At 36.0% G+C, this 24,675-nt stretch overlaps 1 protein-coding gene across 1 annotated transcript in view; it reads right to left on the minus strand.

The window, feature by feature from the left end:
- Positions 1–24,675, minus strand: part of PDE11A (phosphodiesterase 11A) — a 523,355-nt gene that overhangs the window by 61,306 nt on the left and 437,374 nt on the right. The window contains exons 16-18 of the mRNA XM_001377248.4: positions 14,913–14,990; positions 11,125–11,188; positions 306–380 (exon numbers count right to left, since the gene is read on the minus strand). Coding sequence (XP_001377285.1) covers positions 306–380; positions 11,125–11,188; positions 14,913–14,990 — 217 coding nt within the window. The remainder of the gene's footprint in view (positions 1–305; positions 381–11,124; positions 11,189–14,912; positions 14,991–24,675) is intronic.

The following is a 24,675-nucleotide window of genomic DNA, read 5'->3' on the forward strand; positions in this document are numbered from 1 at the left end:
TTCAATAAAATTATGCTATGCCCCTTTATATAAGATGGGCTGACAGCACCTTGCCGTACAGTCTTATATCTCTACACCCTGCTGGTCAGGGCTTGGTGCATTCTAGTGGAGAAACTTTCTACTTTTGTTTCCCTTATTCAGAACCTTCAGAGAAACTGCTCATTGACAGCCACATTTAAGTTTAGACTCTCAAACTTTCAAGCCTGTTTCTCCCCATTCATTCACCTTCTTGCTTTCAGCTATTTGATAGTTAAGAAAAAGATTCATTTTCTGATTCAGTTTCATGAAAATAAAAATAAACTTACTGATGGGGTGAGCTTGAGTTCAGCTCTCTCTCTGTCTCCTTGTTCAAAGAACTCACTGGTTACTAGTTCAGCCACCTGAAAAACACCAGCAATTTTATTCTTTTTTTGTGTGTGGATATTTTTAGTGATTAACAAAAAACTATTTTCAACCTTGGCATAGCTCAGGCTTCCAATATCCACCTTTCCAAAGTAGGAAAGCATGGCGACCTCTTAAATTTAGGGGCATTACAGAATGTACCAATGACAATGCCTTGCTGATTGTTCCAAACTAATCAGAGCATTTAAAAAATGTTTGCTCTATGTAGTTATGTAGATAGTCTTGAGCTCCAGAGTCTTGCTTCCATACTGGAGTTGGAACACCAAGACTCTAGATAATATAGAATATCTTCTGGCAGACAAATGAATGAAATAACAATTTAGGTAAACCATTATTATTTTCATCTGGGTTATTTACCTTATAGCTCAGCTATAGCATATTTTACATCTCTGAATGGCTTCCTTCTGCTACAGAAAATCCTTCTAGGAGACTTCTAGACTTATTTTGAACATGTTGAGAAAACGATCATATAGCACAGACTCATAATAGGAGAATATAAAGCACTAACACATACCTTTTGGTTAAGCATATTATATAGCAGGCTTTATTAAATGTTGTTGTCATTTTTGTGGGAATGTGATTTGAGAGCCTATCCAGAATCACAGAAAAGCCATTTTAAAACAAAACCAGATGGATCAAAATGTTATCTACAAGTTATATTTGCTGCCTCCTGGACCACATAAGTGAACTCCAAAGTTAGATACTTATGATTTCTTTGGATTATCTGCTCTTTGGTATTTTGCATGACATTGGTTCCCTTCCATTACTGTGGATAATTGAGAATTGATTAGAATGAGACAATTTCTTCATCAAAGTGCTAGGAATAGTTTCTGGGAAATTTGGTGTTATCATAGTGGGTAAGTGAGGCAGCATCTCTTTTCAACAATGTGGTTAAAGAATTGTGATGAAAAGTTAGCTAGCTTAATTAAGCATAGAAAGAAACAGAAAGCAATCTCAAACTGGTCCAGCTGAGCCAAGAAAAAGCCTGAAGGAAATCGAGAAAGCTTAACCCTGAAGTCCATACTCCTCTAGTGCTGAGACTCTAAAAGACATACTACTTCAGTGCAGCAAGGTGAGAGGAACAGTAAATTCTGAGGATCAAGATAATCAATACATCTTTCACTTAGGACACTTTTCTCAACCCTAAAATATTACTATAATTAAAAAAAAAACAACCCTGCAAACCAGAAAGCATTCTGAAAATGGCAAGTATTCTATCATTTACAAAAGCATTCTCTTGCCTAGAGAGGACCTCAAATTATATTAGGAATTAAGACAGCCAGACAAGTCAAATGTAACTTTTCTAACAAGATAAGTTTGAGACAAACTATGACATAAAACCAACTGGACTTTACAGGTAAAACATGCAGACTTTTTTCTCTGCCTTTGGCTCTACTCCTTTATCCTTTCTGGTCTAAATTTGTATAACTATTTTATCTTTTTTGCTAATTAAATTTTTTTTAATTAATAAGTATTTATTTTCTGTCCCTTCCATCTCCCCCACCCCATATACTTCCTTGGAGGAAAAAAGAAAAGAAAAAACCTTTAATACGCACATAGCGATATATACATACATGCACATACACACATTTATACACATGTATATGTGTTTATAGTTCTCTCTCTCAAGGGTTTCATATGTATATAAAAAGGAAAAACCTTTCACATACATATATATATAAGTATGTATATTTACATATATCTCAAGGGTTCATATATTCATATATCATATATATATATATATATATATAAAGAAAAAAAACCTTTGAAAGACACACACATACATGCACATCTATGGAGGATACATAGAGAAATAAAGTCAAGCAAAACAAATTCCCACATTGGCCAAATCTAAAATGTGTGTCATACTATATTCATACTTTATGTCCATTTCTTCTCAGTCATCATTTATGCCTTCATTCCTTTCCATTTCCTGGGGCTCACTTCTTTCTGCCCAGCAGGAATAAGATTTCCAGGCAAGGATTAGAGCCTCAGGTGCTTTGTTCTCATAACGCAATGAGGTTCCTCTGGTTGCTCTTTGATTGAGTTTCTCAACACAACATAAATTAGATGTGTTCATCAGGCCCCACAGAGTTGGGAATCCTGTGTAGATCTGTAGCCCCTGGAAATCAGTGGAATAAAAAATACCTGCTCTTATTCTTTAGAGGGCCCCTGAGGGTCTCCCCAGCACTTCTCCTTCAGCTCAACTGGCACCACTGTTTTGTTTTGTACTTAAAAACCCAATCAGGGACATTAAGTGACTCCTGATTGAATTTTTTATTAAAGAAGGAAATTTAGATGCTAATCAGGCCTCAGGGGATCACTAGGGAAACCCACATGCTGTAGTTATACTTGTGTGGGAAGAAGAGTGGAAAGGACCCAAGAAAATTCTTTTGGAAAGGGAAAGAAATACAATGGTATTAAAAATACTTCAGGAATTTACTTTCAAAAAAAGTAGATTCTGATTATTTATGAAAAATATTGCCTCAAGTGCTTAAAATAAGCATTGTTTAAAATATCAAAGGCTGTACAATTTGAATGAAGACACGAACAGACAAAGAGTGCTGGGTTTTGAAGGGTAATAACAGTTTAGACAGATAAATACTTACTTATTTGATGAAAATTCCATCAGAGAGAGCCCGATCTTTTGTTTGCTAGCACCAGATATGGTTTACATATTGATCAGTAAAATCATGGGGTTGTGAGGATGAAAGGAGATACTAATTGTAAAGTGCTTAGCATGCTGCCTGGAATGTAGTGATCTATGCTGCCCTGACCCACTGTCCACAGCATGCCGGACATTTCTATTCTTTAGTCTCCTTGAGTCTGCCCAAGCTCATGTTCTCTGCCATTCCCTTCTCCTTTTGCCTTCCATCTTTCCCTACATCAGGGCGTTTTCCAATGAGCCCTGTCTTCCCACTGTGTGGCCACAGTATTTAGGGTTCAGCTTTGTCCTTCCAAAGAAGAGTTTGAATCAATTTCTTTAAGTATTGATTGATTTGACCTCCTTGTTATCCAAAGGACTGTCGAGAGTCTTCTTTAGCACCACAGTTTGAGAATGTTGATTCTGTGGGTTTGGCTTTCCTGATAGTCAGTCCCACTCTGAGAGCCATATGTTACTACTGGAAAAATCACAGCTTTGGCTATACAGACTTTTGTTAGCAAAGTGATATCTGCTTTTTAGTATGCTACTTTGATTATTATACTAGATATATAATATTGGGGAGTCATTTAATTTCTGCCTTATTTTCTTTAACTGTAAGAAATTGAGATAATAGAGTACCTCCCTCCCAGGGTTGATAAGAGGATCAAATGAGTTAACATCTGCAAAGTTTTTAGTACTCTGTCTGGTGCATAGTAGGTACTATATAAATGCTAACTATTATTAATATTATTATTACTATTATTGTTGGTGCTACTGCTACTTGGTCTCTATCTTGAATGCTTTTCATTCCACAGAGTTTGGAAATTCTTAGAATTTTGCATGACATCTGTTAAAACATTATTCTCAAAGTTTGATGGATCCATACTGTGTCTGGGCAATTTTAGCCAATAGTTCCACCTGTGATAATGTTCTAGTTATGGTAGTGTTTATCTGTTGGTTCTCTGGCAAACTTTGAATTCTATATTTTTAGTATGGAGATTTTTTATATTAATTTTTACAAGACAGGGACATATAATTAAGACCAGCAGGTTATATCATGCTTTGTATTCAACAGGTGCTAAATTTTTTGCATCTTGCTGTGATGCACTACCCAATTTCTACTATTTTCTTTTCCTAATTTGTGCTGATCAGTAAGGTCAGGCTCCTTAAATGCAATTCTTCTGTAATTTCTGGTAGAGATGACTTAATTCTTAATTGTCATCATAAAATCCTTCTATTTTTAAATAAACAAATTTCCAAGACTCAAACATTTATTTGATACTTCTTTGTCAACAAATTGTTAGCTGAGCTCATAGCTACCCATAGAGGGTCTTGTGATTCAGTTCTTAGATCTTGTTTGCTTCATAGGCTCCATCTAGAATTAAACCATTTTATTTCCATTTGACAAAGCCAATGACTTATGCCTGTTGTTGACTTAGTACTCAGTGATAGCTACTTATTATTATTTTTTTCCTTTTAAACCCTCACCTTCTGTCTTGGAACCAATACAAAGTATTGGTTCCAAGGCAGAAGAATGGTAAGGGCTAGGCAATGGGGGTTAAGTGACTTGCCCAGGGTCACACAACTGAGAAGTGTCTGAGGCCAGATTTGAACCCAGGATCTCCCATCTCTAGGTCTGACTCTCAATCCACTGAGCTACCCAGCTGCACCTGATAGCTACTTATTCTAAAAGTAATCCTCTATTTCTTATCTATTTCTTAAGTGCTTTGAGAACCTCTCTTATTCCCTTCCTCCTTTCTGAGGAGAAATGTGAGTTTTTCTATAACTGATATAGTATGTAGGTCCTGGATTTAATAAACATTGTATAGGTATTTACTAGGCTACATTGCAAATCTGTTATAGTCCATTTTATAGTTCCAAAGGGTATGTTATGTGGGTTTTGATTTCTTTAAACGCATTAACATTCTCAGTCACAACCTTCTTGAGCTTAATTCTTGATATGTCTTCCATATAGGAGACCTAAAATTGGCTTTATCCGCTGGTTCAATATGAGGTCCAGATTCAAGCTTGAAGTCATTGGTGTTTATCTTTCCTTATTGTACATTTAAAACTTTGCCCTTATTGAGTCCAAATGGTATTTTGATATCTTCAGAGAGAGTTGAGTCCACAAGTATGAAGAACTATGTAACTTGAGATCATCTATGTATATCAAGTGATTAAATAGGTTTAATACTTAATTTAGAAGCAATACTTCTATAATGTAGAGATAACTAGTTTAAAATTAAGCAGAACCACAATGACCTTAAACTTTCTACAAAAAAATGCCATCTTTTGTATGAATTGTTTTCTTACCTTATTATGTAGCTGGCATTATAACTAAAGAATAATTTCCTACATATATAAATATTCTGAGGCTCTCAGTATGTGCCTATTTTCTATATTTTTTCTGTATTTTCAATAAATGAACAACCTATGAGAGTAGAACTGAGTTAAAGTCTTGGTGAAAATCAATAAAAACAGTATAAATGTTATGGCTCTGTTTGGCAGCTTATTCAATAATTACCAAATTAATAAGTTGCTTTCTACTCCTGTAACTTCTGGCACATATTTTTTTGCTTCTTGGTCAATATATTATTTTCTCGTAAGTATTTCTAGATTTGTTTAGTGATAACAAGTTGAGAATGCTTTATGTAAAGCACATAAATACATGATTGACCAGTATTTCTAAGTGTCATTGGTGTTCTCATATTTTGGTAGCAAAAATAAGACATTTTTTAATTAAGAAAAGTGGAATCAAATTTGCCTCTGAGAGTAAGCTGATAATATTTTGCTAGTAATTCATTTAACATTGGAAATGTTTGGGCCCATTATTATGGATCTTACCTAATTCTATTATATTCTAGTTTTGCCAGAAAGCTCTAGTTTCAGTTACTTCCCTTAATATAGCTGTTTTGTCAGTCATTATAATAACACCTTACAAGTCTTCTGTTTCAGTAAGTAAACATTTATTTGCATATTATTATGTATGAAATATAATTATACATTATTATTTAAATTATTATTAGATGCCTGATTTGTGCCTGGCACTGGTAATATAAATACAAAGAGAGAGTTCTTGCTTTCAAGGAGATTACAATTTAATGGGGGGAGGGCCTGGAGCTCATAACTATCCCAAAGCCAGAAGATCCAATCAATGGGCAGAAGGTGCTGATGTGATGTGAATACCAAGTTTGAGTCAAAGTTTCATTTTTGATCCAACTGACATTTACATTGTATAAGTTTGTATTATTGAAGTATTTGTTGATTTAGGTTCCTTATAGCATATTGACAAAGAGAACTTTGTGAAGTCCTTGGTTATAACAGGTAAGGTTGGTTTTCAATTTTTTTAATTAAATAATACTGGCATATAATGTTGACCAAGTAATTTTCACATTTACATTCTTTGGGGTTCTCTCTTTCTTCTGATTTCTTTTCTTCTCTTATATATTGTAAAGAGGTTTTTTAAAAAATTAAGTCTACTTGCTTATTTTGTACTTTGGATTGCTTTGATTTCTTGTATACCCTTAACTTTTTGACTTTTGCTTTCAATTATTAATTAAAGGAATTTAGAATTTCTGCTATGCCTTTATTTTCCAGAGTTCATTTTATGTGTTTCTTTTGGCACCTTTAATTGGATTGTAATTAATTTTTTTAAAACTATGTATACCAGTTAACTATCAATGTAGTCTTAAAATGCCTTTCCACAGATCTAAACATCATTGGTCAAGTTGTTTCTTCCATGATGATTTATGACACCCATCTTTAAGAGTATTCTTTGGTAGCTTGCTCTTTCCATTTATAGTTCTTTTAAGGGAAACAGCTCCTGTATATGCTACTACACACAGAAAACAAAATATTTTTATACTTTCTGTATAATATTATTGGATGGCTGAGTAAATTTGAGCTTTTAAAAATTACTCTTGTGTTCTGCTTGTTGGAATCATGTCACATTTTTTAAAAAAAGGGAGACTTTTTGATATTCCAGTCTAAGTATACCTATCTCTTCTTCAAATCATTTTAGACATTGATGTCATTCATAATGTTATTAGGTAGATTTCTGGAGTTTGCATTAAATGAAGATTTCCTAACTTATTTCATATTCAACTTTTCCCTCTATGGATTTAAATAACTACTCAAATTCAGTTATAATTTAGCCTAATCTGGGTTTAGGAAAGATACTATTTCTTGTGGTTGCCTTGCATCAGTTCTGTAATACATCAAATATTGTGTGTGTGTGTGTGTGTGTGTGTGTGTGTGTTTAACCCTTACCTTCCATCTTGGAATCAATACTGTGTATTGGTTTTAAGGCAGAAGAGAGGTAAGGGCTAGGCAATGGGGGTCAAGTGACTTGCCCAGGGTCACAAAGCTGGGAAGTGTCTGAGGTCAGATTTGAACCTAGGACCTTACATCTCTGGGCCTGGCTTTCAATCCACTGAGCTACCCAGCTTCCCCCAGTATAATGTGGTTTTGAAGGTACTTGTGACAAAGAAAAAAAACAAAACTTGGCTATGATTGGTAAGATCTGTTTCCAATTTTGTTGTGAAAAGACACTGATACATAATTAAAACTTTCATATTAGTTCATTTCATGTGCACTTGATGTTCCCTAACAAACACCATTTACATTTCCAGCTTTAGGTAGGATATTGTTATATCTGACTATTTTTTTTAAGCCTTCTTTTGGTACTTGAACAGGAAAAAAAAAACCACTAGTTTTCTCCACTGACCTCAATGTCAAATTCCATCATCATGAGGGTTTCAAGGCTCCTCTATCTGCATCTTTGACTCTTAGGAGCATATAAAACACAAGACCAGTGAGATAATGGACCACTGATTAGTATATAATTCACCACTGTTCAAGGTTTCTAAAAATTATTATTACGACTATCATCTCCTGTTTACTATTACTGTTCTTGTTCTTTTCATATTATTTCAACCATGAACAAGTCATCATTCTATTATCATTCCTTTATGTTTCATGTTTGACAGATTGTTGTATGGGTCAATAAAATAATCATTTTTTGGAATTAAATAATAGTATTGTGTTATAAACTAATCTTTTGTCTATTCAATGAAGGCATCTTTGTAGATAGAACAAGTAGAATCTTATATTCTTTATCCTCTTCCCATATAGTTTTGAGTTATTCTGCTAGTTTTCTATATTTTAGCAATGCTTCATTACACAGAGTTTGGAGGTTATAATTATTCAATATGCTAACATCCGTAAAAAATGTCATTCTTAAATTTTTAAGGTCTGGTGTAATGTCTGGGTGATTGTGGGTAATGACTTGCCTATGGTAATCTTCTGTTTCAGTACTTGTTAATTTGTTGAATTCTCAAACATATTTTATATTTGTATTTGTATCATGATTTTTATTCTCTTAATTCATGAGCTTTGGGCATATAATTGTGGCCATGTTTTGCCTTTCTAAATAATTAGTAGGTTCTAGTTTTTTTTGCAGCCTATTGTGTTATAATGCACAGTTTCTACCAATTTCTTGAAAAATCTGTTTTGGTCAATGTCTGGCCTCCTTAAGGATGAAACTTCTCCAATTTTTGATAGCAATGACCTGTTCTTATGTTACTGTAATAAATCTCTCCAGTTATATAAACAAATTGGTATGATTCGATCATTTGTTCAATGTTTCTTTATTGGCTGAGTTATGAGATATTGTTAATATTGACTAGAGTGGGCCATTAGATTCTACTTTTGGATCACAGCCTTTTCCTAAGTTTCATCCAGAAGAAAACCTAGACAGGTTATATTGGATAAATTCAGTGTTCTATATATATTGTCAGCCTTTATTATGTCCCTGTAGCATCTGTATCTTTCAGAAGTATTTCTTTAAGTTTTTAACCCGTTTATCATGTCACTGGAGAACGTTTATCAGTTCCCTTCTTCCTTTTTATGATGAGGAAATGTTAAGCTTTTTATAGGTACCTTACAGTAACGAGTCCTGTGTTTTCATTAACTTTGTAAAGATTCATGCTTGGATATTTTCTAAATACATTCTTCTTCTTCTTTTTTTAAAACCCCTATCTTCTGTTTTAGAATTGATACTAAGTATTGGTTCCAATAAGTAGAAGGGTAGTTAGGATTAGGCAATTAGGGTTAAGTGACTTGCCCAGGGTCACATAGCTAGGAAGTATCTAAGATTACATTTGAATCCAGGACTTATGGTCTGCAGACTTGGCTCTCTGTCCACCAACCCACCTACTTGCCCCCAATCAGTCATTTTACTTTTCCAAAAGTTGACATTGCCAAAGTGCAAACTACTTTCTGTTCTCCTGCTTTATTATTCTTTCTTTTCTTTTCTTTTTATTCTTTATTATTATTATTAATTCATTAGTCTTTAACATCTGATTCTCTCCTCTGCCCCTAAAATTGCCTTCACCTCAATCACAGTATTCCCTTCTCTTTCCTCTCCCATCTTTTCTCTTTGTTTCACTCACACAAATTTTGCCAGATTCTCCAACCCAGAAGCTGTCTTTTGCAGCGATATCTCAGATGCCAAGACTAGCTTCTCTCTTTATACTACCAATCTATACTCCTCTCTCCTCCTTCAAACAAGAATCCTTAGCAGCACTGGGAAGGGTAAAAGGAAGATGGAATCAGGAATCAGATTTTCTGAAGATTTCTGGGTGTCAATAGAATTTTTTGACTTTTTTTTGGTAGGACTTAATTCTCAGCCCATTTCATGGTCTACAAAATAAGGACAAGCAAATATGCCTTTCCCAGACTTTTATAATAAGAATTGAGACTGAATATACATATGTATTAAAAATATTATACACACACATACACACACACACACACACACACATATATATATAGTGCTTTGCAAAACTTAAAGTGCTTGATAAAATTTAGCTCTTATTGTGAGTGTGGTAGATTCTCAGTGTGGACTCTTCTCATTAATGTAATCAATAATTCTCTTGACTCTATTTTGTGATTTATTTTTTAAAAAGAACCTTTACTTTCTGTCTTAGTATCAGTTCAAAGACAGAAGGGTAAGGGCTAGGCAAACAGAGTTCAGTGACTTGCTCAGGGTCACAGAGCCAGGAGTGATTGAGGCTAAATTTGAACCCAGGTCCCTGGTGCTCTATCCTCTGTATCACCTACCTATTCTTTCTAGAATATAGTCTTGAGCTGCCTGCAGGCACTAACAGATTATGACTTGTCCTCAGTCATACAACAAGTATTCCAGAGAAAAAAGACTTGAATCCAGCTCTTCCTGAATCTAAGGACAGCCTTCTTTCCACTATGCTAGGGTTATATTCTACTTAAACCACTTGAAATATGTCAGTTAAGGGAGAAGCCCCAAAATGTTAAGCTAAGCCGTATACTGTTTAAAAAGCCATATTTGCATAAAAACTTTTACAATATATCATACCTTAAAGTCCTTACTGTCTTTGAATGTGGCTGAGAAGATATTGGACCACAGATTATTTTAAATGACATTCAAGTCATAGGAGTTATGGAGTATAAAGAAATACTAATTGCTATAGAAAATAAACCAGTCAAACATCTGAAGACAGAGATGTACCTGAATCCTCTAACAAAAAATAACACTTTTGCTCTAAAGCTAACATGTGCTCCAGACATGATAAGATAATTCCTACTGTTATTTTGATTAAATTAAGACACTTTAGACTTAAGAGCCTAAGATCTCTAAGTTTTCCTTAAGGAAAACAAAATTGGCATGGCTATCTTACTACGCATTTTCATTTTAGACATTAAGTAAAATCAGACAATTTTAGTATCTTGTGATGAAAATAAATATCTATCAGTTTGGGGAAATCTTTGAAAGTCTACCAAATAAAAGCCAAAATGCTATTTTAATTCATTATATTAAAAAAATCTCTCAGGCTACCTAAATATTATTCAATAGGATTAAGCTAAGAAAAAGATTATGGGTTGAGCTCTGCCTTGCAGAAATCCCTTGCTATTTTTTTTTGTCTACTATGTTAATACTGATGTAAATTGACTGCTGTTTTAGTTCCTTGTAAGTCAGGGCTCTGGGAATATTGTCCCACCAATACCTCCTCTGCTCAGCTTGGCCATTAATCATGACTTGCCTGTCTTGAGATCTCCCACGGTTTGGTCACAGCTCCAAGGTCACAGGCTGTCATTAGCATTGATCTGCAAAACAGAGCCAAACAAAACAGGCTGAATAATCTTTTGTTGCATTTCTAAATACTCCTGTCCCAGATACATAAATAAGTAAAATAAAAAGGGAAAAAAGAGGCCATTTTGCTCCTTTTTTTCTCAACCAGGGCAGCATCGTTTACTGTCTTTCTGATTCTGCCGTATCTCCATCATGCCAACCTAGGCAGACAAAGCCATCATGCATCTGGTGACGGCCATTTTGCTTTGCCTGCACCAGCTAAAGACCACTTCCTCTACATTTATGGAAACCAAAGTTTATTTTTAATAATTTATGAGTAAAAGGATATATATGGTAGCTTGCTGTTTCATAATAAACAAAGAAGCCAGGCGTGTACTATTGCATTTATAACTAAGGAACCAATTTCTTGGCTTATTATGGAATGAGGGGACTCAGGAAAAAAACAAAAATAAACAACAAAATGAGAAGGCAGCTTTAAAAAGCACACAAAATCCCCCCTTTTCTCATCTTCTATAAAAAGCAAAGATTTATGGTTGGAGTCTCATTGTTTTAATATAGTTCATGACTTAGCTATGACCATATTTTTTAAGCATCAGGAAGAAAAATATTCATCTACTGAAATCTTCTTAATGGACCACTCAAAAATGCCATTCTTCTTTTCAAAAAGATTCAGCTGTTCCTAACTAAAACTATAAAGTCCTGGTCTAAGAATCTGGATCTCCTCAATCTGGTTACTACCTGTCTTTTTCAGATTTATATTATACTATTTCCCATTCACATATTCTATATTTCAGCCATACTAGATTATTCTGTCTTCATTTTTGTCCTGTGTTGATAACCCTCCCCCCTCCATCCCATCACAGCCTTCTGATGTCTTGCCCATGCTTTAAGACCAGCTCAGATAATACTCAGGGATGTTCTGGTAAGTGTTTAACAATTGGCCCTTCAAAAAAAATGTAAGGACACTCTAGTATAATCTGCATTATTAATGTTTTCTCCATCACTTCTTAAGTCTAGACAATCAACAAAATAATAAGCCAAAACCTGATTTGTATAATTTGTTGATTTCTGATGTATAATGCTCACTCTAAAATTTTTTTAATTGAAAAATTTTATTTAATTAATTTAGAATATTTTTTCATAGTTACATGATTCATATTCTTTCCTCCCCCCAGCCAACAAGCAATTCCACTGGGTTTTTTACATGTGTCATTGATCAAGACCTATTTCCATATTATTAATATTTACATTATCACCCTAAAAATTTAACAATTGGTTCTCACAGGCCCGTTTGAATTGGTTCCAGATTACCCACATAATAACTATCCTAGTCTTTAACCTTCTTGCCATCTAAGAATGATGCTGTCAGTGAGCATGGTCCAGTGGAAACAACTTGATCTGGAGCCATTAGACCTACTACTTACTATCTATGTGACTTTGGGCAATTTATCTATCCTTTTTTGGCCTCACTTTTCCCATCTGTAAAGTGAGGGGCTTGCACTAGAGGAAAGAGGGGGGGAATAAGCACTGATAAGCTATAATGTGCCAGGTACTGAGCTAAGTGCTAAATGCTTTGCAAATATTATCTCCTTTGATAAGATGACATCTGAGTTTCTTTCTAGTTCTAAGACTATGATCCTGGAATCCTTAGATTCCTTATAGAACATTGCCTGAAAGTTCTTTGACCAGATTTCTTATTTTGATTAAATGAATCTCTAAGTGCTATTCTGATGTTCCATCACAGCAGAAAAATGACCCTTAGAATTGGACCTAGGAGAGTTGGTCAGGATTTTGCCTCAGGCACCAATAGCCAGGTAGTCCATTGCCCTTAATTGCCTTCCTCCCAGGGTGGAGCACTGGCTACCTAATCAGCCTGCTCCCTTACCTGGTCCTGTGCTGCCATATTGCTCTTCCAGGGACCATCACCATACAGAATGCCTGGAATCAGCTCAGGACCAGTAGGGGTAACATGTGCTTTTTAGTTAGAATCTCAAAACAGATACAATCCATCCTTGTGATACAGATGACCACTGTTAACAATCCATCAATATGTTTATTTATCTAGTGCTTACTAGAAGTAAGGCACTACAGTAGGTTCTAGAAGATATATAAGAAGGAAACACACAGTCTCTGCCTACAGAGAGCACACCTCTAGTTGTGAAGATAAAATATATAAATATGAAATAATGGAGGGAAGTAAATGAATAGTAAGTGATTAGAAAGACAGTGTTGTATAAATTGGGATGACCAGACTCAGCAATGATCGATCTAGTAAGGAGGGATGAGCTGGGGATATTAAGTTGAGGTTCAAAGCTATAGATAGGATTCTGTCCATGGTCAGAGAAAAAGGATGAAGAGATTCAAGAGAAAAGAGTGAAGAAAAGGGAAGGAGGAAGGAATCCAAAAGATGCATTGTGGATGATGAGCAGAATATTCTGGCTGGAGCAGGAAAGGGTGTTGCAAAGCAATAGGAGAATATGTTGGAAAGAAACTTTGGGGACTTTACTGTGTGGGGTAGAAGAAACTACTAAACACTGCTGAGCAGGACCAGATATAATGAAAACAGTCCATTCCCTCCACCAAAACAGTCATGATTCTTTTTCTGTTATATTTGAAGGTCTATCTTCTAACTGTTTACAGAATTTGTTGTTTGTAATTAGAATTGTTAGATTTAACCACTATATGTCTTAGACTTTGTGAAGGAGATTTCTTGGAGCCTTCTCACTCTGGAGATGCCTCTGCTTCTGTGGTTTTCTCCTCTAACTGATGCGTTTCTGATTCAGTCTACCTTTGAAGGAATTATCCAGGCTATCTATAATCCCTTCTCACCCTGCTCTACTCCTACTCTCCGAACTTTTCCACTTCTGTACATCTATCCTGCCTCTGCCCACTGTCCAGCCCATTTTTATTTTCTGCCTTTCCCCCCTTAGAATTAAGCTTCTTTAGAATAAAGATTGCTTAAAAAATTTATTTGTGGACTTAAATTTGTATTCATAGTGTTTAGTCCAGTGCCTGGCATATCTGTATGGGGAAGATTAAATGGATTTCCCAAAGTTCTATGGATAGCAAGCAGCAGTAATAGCAGTAGCAGCAGCAGGATTTCAACCAATGTACTTTGACTCCATAGCCAAGGAAGCTGTCCATTATATCACCTTAGAGAGTTGTTTGGGGGCACTAGGAGGATGACTTGTTCATAGTCATTATACAGGCAGTATGTGTCAGAGCCAAAATTTGAACTCTAGTCTTGCTGATTCTCAGGCTGGCCTTGTATCAACGATGATACCAGGCTATTTCCCTCCCTCATCTAATCCAAGTTCTTCATTTTGCAAATGGGAAAACTGATGCCCAAATGGGTAAGTAACTTGCCCAAGGTCATATATATAGTTACATAGCAGATCCCAAGACTCCAGGTCCAGGTCCAGCTATCTTTCCATTGAACCATGCCTGATGACAATATCACTCCTAGATGGCAAAAGGGTCAAATGCTAGGTAAAGTATTATAGGCATGTACTGGATCTGTTTCAAACTGACTTGAGAGGGCCAACTGTCAAATCTTTAGTGTAAGCATTATTGTCTTTATTCTGTATACCTAATATGACTGACCAGAACCTGGGTACATTTTGAATACAAACATTGCTTGGGTAAAATTATTCTCATGCTCCTAGGTGACATTTTTAGAAACACATGGGTAAAGTTTCTAAATAATAATGAAATAAATGAACAAAAATATTTTCTTACCGAAATATATCACGCTGGTTTTTGACATTCCAGTTGTAATCCCCTTTACTGACAAGTTCGAAGAATTCAGTTCTCCTCCTGAAAGAAAATCATATAATCAAAAAAAAATGTCTAGAATGAATTTTTTCAGCCTGTGGGGTTGCATAAACACATTTACTGGGAGAATATAAGAGCCCTGAACTTCATGCATTAATATTGGAAAACATGAAGCTAATGCTCTGTCAAGATAAATAATTTTTTAAAAATATTGATGCTTCAAGAAAGAGCAACAAGCATTCTGAATATATTCATAAGAGAAGTGATTACATACATCTAAAATAGGAAACAATGCAGCATTGATCTTATCACAACACTGATAAGATTGTTAATACCCACCTGAATTCAAGGGAAGGGACGAGGGGGATTATGAAAAAGGATGGTAATTTCAGAAGAATTTTATATCACCTTAATGTAGGATCTAATCATATTTAGAATGTAAAAGATACTCTATAGTAGTAAATTTAGGGTAAAATAATTTTTCAAGTTAGTACAGAACTATTTCATATGCTGTAAGATATAACCTGCCAAATGATGGTCCTGAATGTTTTTCCTCCTCGGCACTTTCCTTCCTATTTTCTGCAAGGATCATTCAGATGCCTTGACCCCATTTTGGCATCCTGGCATAGTGGATAGAGGGAAGGTCTTAGAGTCAGAAAGACTCAAGTTTGAATCCTTTCTCTGACACATATTGGATATGTGAGCTTGGATAAATCACTTACCCTCAGTGTAATCACTTACCCTCAGGTACCAGAGGCTTCAGATAACTCTTTATCACCAAGTTTCAGGTGAATGGTCTATCTACACTAATAGAGGGAGTTTTCACAGTGGGAACTCCCCCAGAAAAAATGAAGTCATAGTTCTGTCCAAAATAACAGCAACCCAACCCTTACATCACTTATGGCAGAAATGAAGTTCTCAGTCTTTTAGTTGTTGCTAAATTTCAATTTGGAGAATATAGGATACATTCTAATGTAGAGGGAAGAGAAGAAGGAGTTTAAATAGTAGTTAGAGGTTGTGATAAACCTGGAAGTTGTGAAAATCTGTTTGATTTATCAGACAGACTGACTTTCTGTAATTAAGTCGGACTAAATGATCTGCTAACTGGGAGCTAATACATAATGATAGTATTGGTAATAGCAGTTGTTGTTCACCCTTTGTTTTCAAAAAGGACCAATGACATAATGGGGTGATGTTCTGACTTGAACATAAATTAGATTTATGTGAGGCAGATTTGTACAAAGTCATCAACCTTTCTTTCTCTTCTAGGGTCATCCAAGTTCAGTGGCAAGACAAAAGTCTGGACGACTGGTGATGGGTCCGGGATGCAGCAGATGTCCTTGGTGTCTTCAGTGTCTGACCAAGCTGTGGCCACTCCACAAAGCCTGCTTCAGCCGCCTTCATGGCCAATGGAACAGATTGTTCTCATCTGCCCATTGCATGGGGCTGGGGGGAAGTCTTCCCATGCCGGGGGTGGATATCCCCCTAACTCAGGGATGAGTCCAAGGCTTGTTGGTTACCCTCAACCTGGTTTAGCCCCTCTGACAAGATTATTCCATTGAGGTGTGATCCCTGCACATGCTACAGCTCCTTGAAGCCACAGGGGATAGTTGAGTGTCAGGTAACACCAAAAGTAGATGGGCAGTCCTCAAAAGGGCTCATCAAGCTCTTACTTTAGAAGTGCTAGACCTCCCCGAACACTTCCTATTTAGTACAATGAATAGAGCACTGAACTTAGAATCGGGAAGATCTGAGTTAAAATCTGGCCTCAGGTATTAGCTGTATAGTCCTGGGCCATCTACTTAACTTCTGTCTGCCTCAGATTTCTCATCTGTAAAATAGAAGATATGCTGTGAGGATAAAATAAGATAATATATGTAGAGTGCTTTGCAAACTTTAAAGCACTATAAAAATGTTGGCCATTGTTATTAGTATTACTACTACTAATAGAAATAATGTTATGAAAAATGAAATTATCATTACTATCATCATAGTAAATATCTTCTTTGAACCAATAGATACTAAATTATATGTTACAAATCTACACTAGAAAATGTTTGGGAAAATTTAACCAAGAAGCTGAACTAGGACTATACTATTATCCTTTGTAGGGGAGAAAAATTGTATTAATTTTTATGTTTTATTTTTATATTATAAACATTTATAGACTACTTCATCATTGGTCCTTTGGAATTGTAGCAAGGGAAGGTAACAGTTGCAAGAATGATTGACAGGGATTGAGACTTAGAATCTTTCCTGAGCTGGTTGGGTCAGAGTTCCAAGGAACAGTTTACCAACTGATGCAGTCTGGAGCCGAAAGGAAAAGAAGGAAGGTGTGTAGCTGAGGCTCACTGAACAAACTACCTATCAAGCAATTGGCCTTTGAGGAACAATTGGCTGAGGTTGAGAGGAAAATCTCCAGTATTCTGATGGACAGATAGACTGGGAGAAGACCCCTACTTTGCTGAGACCATCTGAGGACACCATAGCTTGGATTCCTGATATCTGATCAACCATTGACTCTGTGTGTGTGAGAATTCTGGGTTTACTATGGGATTTATTCTTAAGTCTTTATTTAAGATAGTCAGACAATGTAAGCATAGATAACTAAATATAGTGCGTAAAAGTAAGATGCTACCCTCCCCCTTATTCCTTTCCCAGCAACTTTCCCTTCTCTGTTAATAAATTCATTTTATTTATTTATGATTCTTCCCTTGTGTATAAATCTATCCCCTTTCCTAAAATCACAATAACAGAATCATGGAACATCATGGATTGATCAGAATTTTTTATGGCTTTCAAAGTTGTTTGTCTTTACAATGCTCTTGGCAATAAAACCATCCCCATTATCCTGACCATTGTTGGAATTGTTCTGAAGATGCCTTCAGTGAACCTACAGAGACTGAGCTTACTTCTACTTCTACTCAATTACAAAAAGCAAGTATTCAACTTTCTCTCTATTGTCATTCTTCCTCATAGACCATCCAAGACAAATTTGGATCAATTTACGTTTTGTCTAATGACAGTTTGTAGAACAGAGAGTATAAAGGAATAATAATAGGATAGAAACTTATCCCAAGATGTTTCTATTTGAACCCTATTGAAATTAATAAGAAAAATGAGATAATGGCCATGATGATGATAAAGAAGATGATGATGATGATAATGATATTAATAGTAGTCTGATGTAGTAGAGAGCTGACCTTGGAGGCAGGAAGACCTGAGTTCACATGTATGTATCAGTGATTAGGACAGTGGTACCAAATGGTACTGTACATACTTGGTGTTCTATTCACTGCACCACTTAGCTGCTCTCGTCCTTACACCTTTTAATCTGGATTAAAAAACAGACTGACTTCTCCATTAGCCTAACCAATGGCCCAATTGTTTATTTCCAAACTCAATGTTCCATCTCCCACCTTTGTGTATTTGGAGAGGGAATACATTCCCTCATCTCTGCTTTTTAGACTCTTTAGCTTCTTTCAAGGTTCAGTTCACACACTACTACTACTACTATGGGAAGACTTTTTTGGGCTCTCTCCTCATATTATCTTGTTTTTATTTGTTGGTTTACATATTGTATCCTTCAGATGAATGTAAGATCCTTAAAGGTAGATATTTGTAGCACTTTTCATAATGCCTAACATACAGTAAGTTCTTAATAATTGCTCTGGGGATTAAGCTAGATGTAATGCCATTTTTCCTCACAGATCATCCAAGATGAATTTGCATCGATCCAAAATGACAAAAGGCACTGGAATATGAATCAATCCTAGATCTATTATATATGTATATATATTCATACACATAATTAGATATATTCTGATATTATTTTATTTAGAGATCCCTAGTTGCTAGATGTTTTCTCTATATATAACACACATATACATGTACATATATGTATGAAGTTTGGGAGGTTGGGGATGTATATACACACATATAACAGCAATGCATACAAGCCCAATCATTTCCTTGCCAGATGCCTGTCCAGGGGACCAGAGACCATGCCCTGGATGACTTAATTCTTCCATCACTGGAACTCCTGGCTGGTTCCTGAAATGCCTCCCTTAATCCACCATATGAGGCTTGGTAGGCTTCAGCATGTGGATCTTCTCTCCACTTTGATGTCTGTGGATAGATATGCCCTCTGCTCTGCCCCACTCCTCTGATTTCCAGTTCTGGAACTGTAGCCCAATCAGTACCACCATTGTTCCTGGAGAGAGTATGCCAATCTATGCTTCTATGGTTCTACTCTCCATACCATAAAACACTTCTTTAGTTACTATTCCCCTTTATGAATGATTTCCCTTTATTGGAATATAAACTAATAGAGGGCAAAGAAAATCTTTGCTTTTACATTTGCATGTCCAAACCTAGCTCAGCACAGTGATTGACATGTAACAAGTGATTAATAAATTATTTTAATTTATTCATATACATATATAAATAATAATAGCTAACATTTACACAGCACTTATCCTGTGCCAGACATTTTGCTAAGTGCTTTATAAATGCTAAATCACTTCATTCTCTCAATAACCCTGGGAGTCAGGTGCTATTATTACCCCCATTTTAAAGATGAGGAAATTGAGGCAAACAAATAAAGTGACTTGCCCAGGATCACATAGCTTGTAAGCATATGAAGGGGGATTTGAACTCAAATCTTCCTGACTCTAAGGTCGACACTATCCACCACACTAAAGGATATCTAGCAACGAGGGTAGTCAAAATCATAATCAAAACAAACCAAAATCAATGGACTTAAACATGGCACTGCTCAAAGAAGTCACTGGCTTCTAACACAAAATAAAGGTTATGTCAATGAAAATGGGTTAGATCAAAAGCACCATGGCAGTCTTCTAGCACCTGGAGAATGGACTTCCGCCTTCCCCACCTCCCACCCCCCATTACACTGGTGTGACCAGCAGAAACCCCAGCCTCTTTAGAATGTGCATAAGACTTTGCATTCCATTACTTTTAACACCTCCTTCAGTTCACCTTCAATTAATCCTCCCCTTTGTTCACATTCATGCCTTTTCATATATTTGAAGGCAGCTCTCATATCACCGTCAGTGGCTACTTAACTGAGCTTTGAAGTATTAAAGAATCAAGAAATCATAGAATAATGGAATGGAAAGTAGTGTTCCGAGATCAGGACGTCCCTGCCTCTTCACGAGCCCTTGGAAAGGTGCCAGACTGACTTGCATTTCTACAGCATTCAAAGACCAGGTCCAGAGCCTGAGGACTCCCCCAGAAACCCATCTTTGGGTTGGGAGCTCTCAGTTTTGCTATATGGAGGGCATCTGGGTTCTAGTGTCAATTACATGTTCTCCAACTCTAAAATTTCATGAGGTCCACAAATTTGGTGGTTTTTTTCCTCAGAAACCATTTCTAACTTGTCAGTACTATATTTCTCATTTGCACAATGAGTACGATAATAATAACAATTGAGATTTGTATTGAAGAGAGATTTCTATAGATAATGAGGTCCACCAAAGACTCTTGAAGATAGTATACATAATTGCATCATGGATCATGGTACAATGCAGAGGATCCTAAATGAAATGTATAATTATTCAAAAGAGTTCAATCTAACCACCCATAAAGGAAATACCAAGTGGATGAAGAACACCTGTTGTCTAGACTATGATATGTTGTTGAATGGACAACACTTAGAGCTGGACCATCAACAAATTTATTTTAGATAGCACTTCATGTAAACAAAGAACTGGATTCAAAATTGAATAGAAATAAGAGAGGGAGTTGAATTCCCTTTGCTAAATTATGCAGGTCCTTTAAAGACTTCCATCTTTTCTATGAAAGAAGGATCAATAATTTTTTGTTGTAGTATTTTTTTATTCAAAGATATTATATTTTCCCAGTTACATATAATAACATTTTTAACACACATTTTCCAATATTATAAGATCCAGACTGTCTCCTTCCCTCCTTCCTTCCCTGCCCCTGAAGACAGCAAGCAATTTGATCTGGGTTATATATGTATTTTTATACAAAACATACTTCCGTATTGGCCATAGGAAAATACTTATATAAAACCAAAATCCCAAATGAAATCATAAATAAGCTAATGTGAAAAATAAGCTAATGTGAAAAAATGTGAAATATGAAATGTGAAAAAGCTTTGATCTGCATTGGACTCCAACAATTCTTTTTCTGAAAGTGGAGAGCATTCTTTATCATAAGTCCTACTGAACTGTCCTGGATTACTGTATTACTGAGAGTAGCTGGGCCTATCAGACTAGTTGAAGGATCTATCATTTAATGCCAACATTCTTCTGGTGATAATATATGTTTGTTTGCAAATTATGACACATCACACTTTCTAAGACATTAAAGTTGTGGATTAACCAGACAATAGAAAAGTGCATCATGGGTTTGAGTAGGTTATACCACAGTTTGAAGGAAGGACTGTATAGGATAAGCAACATAAAAGATATCATCAGAATGGCACAGGACCAGAAAAGAAGATGGGTTGTTTCCATACTGAGTGAGGATTAATAGACAAGACATGAGCCACACTGGTATATGGATATTGTAAAGAGAGGACACGGAGCCAGTATAATGGGCAGATTCCCTGTGGAGGATTTATGAGAAGGCATGGACAAAGGTTAAACAGGAGAAGGGATAGATGGACCATGGTTTTTGCCATTATAGGGAGCACTGACCTCAAAGGGACTGATCTGGAGGACATCAAGATCCATCAAAGTCTCAAGGTACCTTTCTAATTCCTGAAGCATTAAGAACTGTTGTCTGCAGTTTTACTGTCCTCATAACTGGAGTTATAGAGAGATTTGGATAATTATATTAATACCTTCCTCTTTAAAGTTTACAAAACACTTTGTATATCTTTTCTCATCTTATTTATACAACCATGTGAGATAAATGCTATTATTAACCCCATTTTACAGATGGGGAAACTAAGGCTAAGAGAGGTTAAATCTCTCGCTCAAGGTCACATTCATAATAAGAATCAGAATGGGTTTTAAACTCAAGTTTTTGTGATACTGAGTCTAGTGCTCTACCCATATGCTCTATCCATCTAAGAATAAGATGAGAAAATAATTGAAAATCTGTCAAACAATGATCCAGCCTGTAGACTTAGCTTAACTTCCAAATTAAACTAACTAGACAGTTTAATAAATTGAATAAAGAAGAACATCATTTCCAACCAGCCTCTGATTCACCCTACCCCCACTACAAGTCATCATTAAAGCTGCTGATAGTAGATGCTTGATGGGTGAGACATGACATATTGTACAAGGAAGCTGCCTATTACAAAGGTTGATAATTCAATGCAAAGTCACAGGCAGAAAACAAAATTCATTTCTTTCATGCAAATTCATGACACAATGACAGAACAGCCCCTGTGAGAATAAATACTCCAGTGATGGAAATTTTAATAGCTGTAGTAGCTGGTATGGAAATCTTAAATCAGTCTAGCCCTAAATTGGTCACAGGCTTCAGATCACATTAGCAAAGCTAGATTCTACTTGCATCACAGAGAAGGACCTCCGTATATATTATCTCTTGGGGGAAGAATCCCATAACAAGGAAAGGAAAAATATTAGCACACCAATTTGATTTTCCAATCACTGATATCTCTGGTATTGTACAAAATCTGAGGTCTTAAGATTTAGAATCTGACTGCTGAAGGAGATGGGAAAGTGAAAGCATGTACAATATTCCTAGCATAAAAGTGAAAAAGAGTCAGCAAAATAATGACCTCAACATGCCTTGTGATTCAAAATGGTACAAACTGAGGACTAGGCAAATCCACAAGTGATCTGGTGAGGTCCAAGATTAAGGGATGACACAAGAGGTTTGTGAAATGGTAATGATTGATGTTGCTTTTACTACCTTTCAATCTGAATCCCTTGTAGTTGCTGCTGAAAGAGTCATCTGTGGGGGAAGCTAGGTGGTTCAGTAAATAAAGTGTGAGGCCTAAAGATGGGAGGTACTGGATTCAAATTTAGTGTGACTCTGGGAAAGCCATTTAATCCCAATTGTTAAGCCCTTACCAGTCTTCTGCCTTGGAACCATTACTTAGTATGGATTCTAAGACAGTAAGCAAGGGTTGAAAAAAAGAAAAGAGTTAACTATGGTGAATTATTTGCTTGTTTTTGTATCCCTAGGTATTAACTAAGTGCTACACACACACACACACACACACACACACACAGTAAAATGTTTCATAGATGCTTTTCATTCAAACATTCACTGAATGTTCAAACATTCACTAAAAACTCACTGAATCTGAATCTTCACGGACAGGTTTGTGCACTGTCAGCTATAGAACAGTTAGTGAACATTTCCATTGTGCCTAGGCAATGACTCCTATTCATATTAAATGAGATATTTGTAAAGTCCTTAACCTAATGCCAAGCACATAATAGGACTGTACTAGATGCTTAGTCCATTCTATGCTACATAGTGCTTAAATACATACAAAGTTCTTTCCTCTCTGAACCCTTTGAGACAGATAGTCCAAGAATTATTTGCCTTCTCCAAATTTTCCCATTTCTATTCTTGGCCCCTCTAGTCTAAATGTTAAAAAATGTTTGTTGATTAATAGTCACCTGGATTTGTGAGCCTGGTGTCATCTTTAATTCTTTCCTTTCTATTTATTCAATCATTCATGACATCTTGAAGATCTTGTCTCAGTGACTCTCCTATTGGCCTTCCTTTTGTCCACTTATTTGTCAACCACCTAGTTTGGATTCTTGTTACCTCTGGTTGGGACTGTTACAGTGTCCCAACCCCCAGTTTCCTTCCTCTCCAAGTCATCTTTCACACCAAACAAATATTCCTATAACACAGATCATATTATTCCACCTTTCTCCTGGAAAGGTAAAAAATGAAATGCTCAGACTGCCATGTAAAGATTTCATAATCTGGTTCCCATTTACTTATTCTAGATTTATCTAATTCAACATATGTTGCAGGTATATATATTTGCTTGCCTTTCCCCTTACATGATGTTCCACTTCCTATCTACCTTGGTACAAGTGTCCCTTCTGGCCTGGAATGCACTCACTCCTCTCCTTGTCCTTGAAAAATTCCTATTTTTAAAGATCAACTATCACTTCCTATACAGAACTTCTGGAGTCACTTTAGTTATTAGTACTCTCTGCCTCTTGAAAATACTTTGGTTTTACTTTGTCAATATTTTTATTTACTTGCTTGTGGCTATGTTGTATTCTGTGCCTCCATGGCCTCCCCACACCCAACATCCCTCCAGAATATATAAATAATACTTTGTACCTGGTAGGCACTTTAAAAATGCATGCTGAATTAAATTGTTACCATTTTGAAGTGAGGAAACTGAGGTTGAAAGAGTTAAGTGATTTGATCAAGGTCATTCAATTAGAAAATGCCAGAGCCAAGACTTCGGTCTAGGGGCCAATCTGATTTTGAAAGGCAATAATTTTGTCCTGGATTTAGCCTATTACTGCCAATAACAAAATGCCATATGCCTGAGATGAAAGTGCCATCTGATTTCTCAGCTGTTGTTGGTAGTAAAGTGGTCATATGATGAAACAGATGGAATTAAGACAAAAAGACCTTGCTCTATGTAATATGGAAGCAGGAATATGCTGGAGTCAGCTCCTGCCAATGTCTGCCTCCAAAGTCAGTACTCCCTCCATACTAAGGGCAAAGGACCAAACTCATAGAACATGTTCATCATCAACCAAATGGGAGTTTCAAA

Source organism: Monodelphis domestica, chromosome 4, assembly GCF_027887165.1.
Source record: "Monodelphis domestica isolate mMonDom1 chromosome 4, mMonDom1.pri, whole genome shotgun sequence".
In the NCBI taxonomy this organism is placed as follows: domain Eukaryota; kingdom Metazoa; phylum Chordata; class Mammalia; order Didelphimorphia; family Didelphidae; genus Monodelphis; species Monodelphis domestica.